The 7095-nt window shown below is 34.5% G+C and overlaps 1 protein-coding gene across 1 annotated transcript in view; it reads left to right on the forward strand.

Annotated features, from left to right (window-relative positions):
- Positions 1-657: 657 nt before the first annotated feature.
- Positions 658-7095, forward strand: part of LOC107436778 (uncharacterized) — a 10992-nt gene continuing 4554 nt past the window's right edge. The window contains exon 1 of the mRNA XM_016048589.3: positions 658-4833. Coding sequence (XP_015904075.1) covers positions 4796-4833 — 38 coding nt within the window. The 5' untranslated portion in view covers positions 658-4795. The remainder of the gene's footprint in view (positions 4834-7095) is intronic.

The following is a 7095-nucleotide window of genomic DNA, read 5'->3' on the forward strand; positions in this document are numbered from 1 at the left end:
CGAATAGAGTCGCAATGGATCAGGAGATATAATAACTTAATTACTAAATCCCAACTAACTAAATTAAGATTAAGAATTATTTTATTTATTGAATTAAATTAATATTAAATAATTAAAAAATGAATGTTCGATACATTATTTGCACCAGCAATAAAACAATCTTGTGGGACATCTATTCTCCGTTTCGAACCAGCATAGCGCAGCGCATGAGTCATTTGTTTTTTTCCTCTAGCTTATTGAAACCATTTGGCGTTTGGTTCTGACTCATTTAAGCAGTTCGGCTAAAATTTGTTTCATAAATTTCTTATTTCTGGGAACGGCTTGTTTATTTCGAATAGAACTTTTTTTTGACTATCGAGCAATAAATTTGCTGTTTTATTTTCATCAAATTTTGGCTAGAGAAGAACTGGCCTTCAAGAATTACTTATTCATTGGATCTATTTTTAGATTTTAGCTCGGGGTGAATACTATGTTCTGAACTATTGGACGGATAGGCGTCAATTTGATATTCGTATTCGCTCATTAATTTTAAATCGAAAGTGTTTTGTTTAATTTTTTGTATTGTACAAAGAGGAAAATCATTAGAATGAGAGGAAATTATGTATTATTTTTTTAAATTCGAGTGTATTCTCATTTTTCTTTAACAGGATCCTCAAAAATATTAGGGGGATTATTAAATCGCAATAAAGATTTTGGCAAACAGCAGCAATTACTGTTACAGGATTTTCTAAGACCCACTCCTATAACTCTGACTCATTCTAGCCATTTGGCGAAAACTGAAGTGCATGCTCTTTTAATATGAATGTTTGATATGACTAGTGTTTTTATGATAGTTTTCGTTCACTTCCTTTCAGTGTTTTTTCCCCAGGATTAGATTTCATTGTTTCTTTGGACAGGTACGTGCGCGAGTTAGTTCTTTACAGAAATTATTTATTAATTTTGAGAAATAGTTTATTTTCTTTCATCATTTGTATTGTGCTGTCGCCAACAATGTCGTTTACCAAAAAAGTATCGTCCATACAGTGCCACGTACTTGAAGTTCGGATTTATTCAATCGCTTTCGAACTCTCAACTACCCGTGTGTTTACTTTGTAGCCAAGTTTTATCGAATGAGGCAATGAAACATTACCGTTTGCAAGAGCTTTTGCAAAAAAATTGATCCTGACAAACAAAATGAAGATTTCTAATTTTTCACGAACATCAAGGACAAGTTTCTGAAGGCACCACAGGTCTCAGGCTTACTATTAACCTCGTCACAAAAATGCGACGGTGGTTTTAATAGGCTCTTATAATATATCAAAATTAATTGCTAAATCTGGGAAAGCTCATACCATCGGCGAAGAGTTTATACAGTTTTACACCATCCAGTCGCATCCAATGTAATAAAAAAATATCCCGTTAATCAACGATACAGTGCGGTGACAAATTGATAAGATGGCGGAAGATGTTGAAGCTTCCTTATACAAATTTTTGATATCCAACGAATTTTCTCAAGTTATGGAGTCAACCTGGCCAAGTAATGAGGCTTTACTGTTGTCCGATTGGTTGAGGAAGGAAAAATTGTTCAAGAGATGCTTTCTGCAAGAAGCTTGATTGTAGATACCAAAGTTGAATCTATTTTGACACTGTCAAAGATTATTTTAAAGAGAAAAATATTCTTCTTGCGAATATTATCTCTGTTGCCACTGATGGAGCTCCTGCAATGGTTGGTCAACATCGTGGGTTTATCGCCTTTTTTAAGAGGGAGGTACCAGGTTTTTAAGCTGTTCACTGCGTAATCCACAGACAGCATTTAGTTTGAAAAAATCTCAGCTACCGCTTGCATCGGTCATTGCATTACGCCATCTCTGCTGTGAACAAAATTCGCGGTAATGCTCTGAACGATCGATTATTCAGACAGCTGTGTTAGAAACACGATAAAAAATTCAATCGTTTGCTACTGCACACTGAGATTCGCTAACTTTCCAAAGGCGCCTGTCTCAATAGGTTTTGGAATCTCTTCGATGTATCTCTGAGAGACAGATTGCTTGAATTCAAGATAGACGTCGCATACATGACTGGTTTATTTCCAAAATTTAATGGTGTCAATTTACAACTTCAAGGCGACGAACTTAATTTGATCACGACAAAATCAGTTATTTCTCCCTTTCTTACACTCATTTCGTGGAAACAGAATATTGGTAGCCAATGAGTTTAGCCAATTTCCAATCTTATATGATCTTAAAAAGAACAGTGAAATTCCCTCTAATGATGCACAAGAAAATTGTCAACACCTTGAGTCTTTGCACATGAACTTTTCTAATCGTTTTAAAGATGTGTTGACCCTGGAAGTCCTTCAATGGGGTTATGAACCCTTTCGTGAATATTGAAACAGCAGAGGTTCATATTCGGGAGGAATTGGTCGAACTTTCAACTAATGAAACTTTGCTTCAAGAATGGTGATCGTCTCGCAGAATTTTGGCTTCAAAATAACATCAATCGCCCTCTACCCTGGACTATGGGCAATCGTCAAAAGATTTTTAATTACCATCCCTTCCTCCCCACCTTGTGGAGCGAGGATTAAGTGACTAGGATCTAGTCACAAAAAAGAGAAATCGACTCGAAATCTTGCGTCTTGACCTAACTAAAAATATTGAACAGAATGTTAAGAAACTGGCTCTGAACCATCAAGCACAATCCACCCACTGACATAGTCACTGATTGCTTCGTTAATACCACGTTTTGTATTAATGTAAAAAAAATATTTTCGAATGTTTTTTTTTAATTAAGTTTAAATAACCCTTTTTAGCATAGGTTTCTTTGTTTTTACATTTTCTTATTTATTTTGATCATAACAAGTAGACTGCGATTACCTGCCGGTAAAAAAGTACACAGTTAACGTTCACACTATTTTTTTTAAAACCAAACCTATTTAACGCGTAAGAAAATTGCTTGAAAATGCTGCCTCTTATAATTCAGCTCACCGTAGGACAGGTGTTGGCTCTGGGCAGTGAGAAAAGGGGAGCTTTTTCATCGTTCTATTGTGCTATCCCTAGAGCGAAGAGAATCTACCCTTCTTGAAATGCGCTATTCTTGTTTCCATAGCAGCGGACTGCCTCAGACTTTGTGGCAGGAGGAGTTCGCACCATAGACAAACTATATGTTCACTCCTAGTGGGGAAGAGTTAAAGTACGTAGTATGTATCAAAACAATGCTAAAGTGTGGAAATTAGGAATTTTAACTCTCAGACTAGGATTGCGCCAGTACATCGTTAAACTGGATTCAGGGCGTACTCTTAAGGCCTACATTAGCCAGCTGAATTCTGCTCGAGTACGTTTACCATATATCCATACCAATTCTTCATATCTGAGTTCAGAAACTCCGAAATGGTATTTTCAATGTTCCTACTCCACTATGGCAGACGCAAGTACAAGTGTCCTAAGATTGAACCCACAATTTTACCACGTCGTTCTGAACGCAATTGACGATTACCTGTATATGTCAGAAATTATCATTCATATTCAACTTTATGTCACTTCCAATCTTAGTGGGGGAGAATAATTATAACTTAACCGTAACTGTAATGCGTTCTGCTATCTCAGTATAGTCCTTTTTTCTAATTAAAGATTAATGTTGTGTTTTCTTATTGTCAGATATTATTTCTTATATTCTCAGATATTATTTCTTATATTATCACATTATTCCATTCTCATAATTAATTCCCAAAGATACACTAGTACAAACCAAGTACTTGTTAATTGCAAATGTGAATGCATTGCAAATTCTCATGTATCAATTTCATTTTTGTTGATTAACAAACAAAAAATTCTTGTTTCCTCGATAAAATTTTCTTTTTACAAGTTAAACAAATTGTCTGTTTAGGACTAGTCAAACAACTTTAAATTTTATTGTTTCAAAATTGTCAATTTTTAGTCGACTACTCCCTGTGGTTAAGGTAATTTTCTATTGTCACTTTGATGATTTTTCATGACTATTCCACTGAGCTTGTTTAACATGCTGGCCATAATAACAGCTTACAAGCCTCAATTGGATGTGTTGTTAACCAACTGGAGATACTACTTTTTTTTATTACTTGAAAATAACAAAAACATTTAAACGTAAACAAGTCCCCCCCTTTAATTAATTCCTATTCCAATATAGAAATATCACATAAAATTTCTTCTTAAACATAGGTAAAACTAATGAAAATTGGGTGAAACATTCTTTTTTAAGTGTACATGTTACTGTGAATGACTGAAAATAGTGGCAGTCGACTTCCACCGGTGAATGTTGACAATCACGTAGTCTCTTCGATGAATGTGCCACTGCCCTTTATACAATCGCCAGGTATGCCCGACATCAATGTTTTTTTAAGGTCAAGTGCCGATGACCAGTATGCCTGTACTCCGAACACTGATGTTTCTCCTAATCCTATCCTCATCAGATATTAAAATATAAAATAAATATATCAATGAATATAGTAATAGAAAGTCGGATGTTACAATTATTTCTGACATTCACCAAATCGATTATGTGATTCTCGACATTTACCGGTGAAAGTAGACATTCACGTGATGTCGGTCAGACACGGTAATATATTTTTATAGTGTGTTGTCATTTATGTGTGGTGACCAGATTCTGTTGCAGAACAAACTGGTTGTTCACACTTAAATGCCAGTTTTTCTTTTTCTTGAACAAGTAACTGCCGAATTCTTGTTCTATTCTAGGTCTTATATTGGAGCAGACATATGTGGTGTGGCATGAACAGAAGCCCAAACTGGATTCTCACTGACCCTTATAGTGGAACTTCTATATAATGGAACTCCCACATGATCTACAAAAAAGGAACTACAAGTAACCATTAATTTTTTTTTCCTCGTCTTATGTTATAGTTGAATTTCTAACACGGACTTGCCCGTATCCATACTGTGTTCGACTTTCAATCCGTAAAAAGATTGACGTGTATCAACAAACTTGTATTCTAATTTTAAAATTCCTCATTGTAATGGAGTGGCTTTTGTATCCGGATTCACTTCTAAACTGACATCCGCTCAATTTTTTCAAAATTATCCTCCTTTGAAGTCTTGCAGTGGACTGATTGTAAAGACACTGTTCCCAGTAGAACAGCGAAGTCGAGCTTCTCTGGCTGCGGTCAATGTGCGGGTGGGTGACCACTTTGATCTACTCGTGAAGGGACCGAGGGTGTGAGGCATCAATGTACATTAAATTGTTCTACCGAAAAGTGCTAGACTTCACGAGCAGTTCGTCGTACCTACCAAAGTGGAGGAGTCATCCCCTCTGCAGAGCATCAGAATTGTGATGGCATGTCTTCGGATCATCCTTAGAGATGTTATCCAGACAACCGCCTATAGCCCATTGTGTAGTTCTAGTGCGACGTAAAGTACCTACCTACTTCCTTCGTCGAAAAATTTTGGTGGCGAACTGGAGTGGGATGTCATAGTGACTTGTGATAGTTTTGGCGATTTCGTTCGTGTTTAGTAAATCTAATTTTCTGTATTTCGGGTCAAAATTTTAATTAAAAATTTTCTTGATTTGACTTTAATTTGAACCTTTTCCCTTTTTTTTAATGTATTTTTCACTGTGTTTCTGTGAGTAGATTACTTTTTTTCTACTTCCGAGTTTTTTTAAGACTAGGATAAGAACCCTTCCCTTTTTCTTTCTTCAATCTCCATTTTTGATTTTGTTCTTTTATTGCTTTGTTTGGTCATTCCAACCTTTAACTTCAGTACAGTTTTCGACAATCCGCAACAAGTCCTCTGCTATTCTAGAACTGAAATATTTTTGTGGTAAGAAGAGTTATAGATTTTTGTTTACGATTCAATGAATTAATGAGTCTGACATTAGTATTGAAATAAAAAGTTAACCTTTACATTGATTGTTAAGAAAAAGAATAAAACATTTTATATTCGCCTTTCTTATAAATTGTAATAAAAATTAAATAATTTAATAAGGAATGATTGAAAGAAAGAAATTTAAGAAAATAAATAAATTTTAAAAGCTAGGAAATACTAAGTAATGCCTATTGTGGAATCACAGATCCAGATGCCACCAGAATCATTTAATTAAAGAATGAATTTTAATCGTTCATGAATGCTATTAGTTCGCTTCTGAATAACGAACTATTATCTGAATTGCGTCTTGATATAAAAAAATTCTTTTAATAAAAGCCTGTAACTATGATTCCGACTGTATCATTATTGTTAGAGTTTTAAGCAAATAATTTCTAAAAGATCTTTATGATAGAGCAAATCAATAGGAACATTACGCTTAACAACTGTAATCTGAAAGCATTGTCATAACTGACAATGAATGTTAAAGTACTCTGTTGTAATGTGTTGTAAAAAAATACTCATTTTGCAACAATGTTAGTGCTATTGTTACCGTAGTAACAATGAATGATGTGATAAAAGATATTTTTAATTATTAAAAAGTGTCATTTGTTCTTGAACTCTTGAGAATATTGGCTGAATTTTTCGTAGAAAGAATTCATTTTGATTAAAAAAAAATGTCTAAACTGTTTAGATATATTTGAGGTAAGCGAAGAGTTGATTCAAAATTTCGGCCTTGATCGGTAGTTATAGTAACGGGAGTGCCAAATCTAGAGATCCAACCGTGAATAAGTGCTTTTGCGGTGGTCTCGGCAGTCATATCCGTAGTAGGGATAACTTCTGGCCATCTCGTGAATCTATCTATTATTGTAAGGCAGTATTGCTTACCTTCAGAAATAGGAAGTGGGCCAATAAAATCCAGATGGATATGGGAAAATCTTGCGTCGGGTTGAGCAAATGTACTAAAAGGAGCTTTAGTGTGTTGAAAAACTTTAGCTCGCTGACATTTCTCACAAGAACGAACTTTATTTTTGATATCCACTTTCATGTTGGGCCACACAAATCGTTTAGAAATTAAATTCGTAGTTGAATATATTCCAGGATGAGAAAAATAATGTAAATTATCAAAAATAATTTGCCTGTATGATTTTGGAATAAAAGGTCTAGGATACTTAGTTGAAAAATCACATATTAAATTAACATCTTCCAAAGAAAAGTAATGTTTTTCTAATTTTAAAGATGAATTATTTGAATTTAATATTTCTTT

The sequence above is a fragment of the Parasteatoda tepidariorum genome, chromosome 1 (assembly GCF_043381705.1).
Source record: "Parasteatoda tepidariorum isolate YZ-2023 chromosome 1, CAS_Ptep_4.0, whole genome shotgun sequence".
NCBI lineage: Eukaryota > Metazoa > Arthropoda > Arachnida > Araneae > Theridiidae > Parasteatoda > Parasteatoda tepidariorum.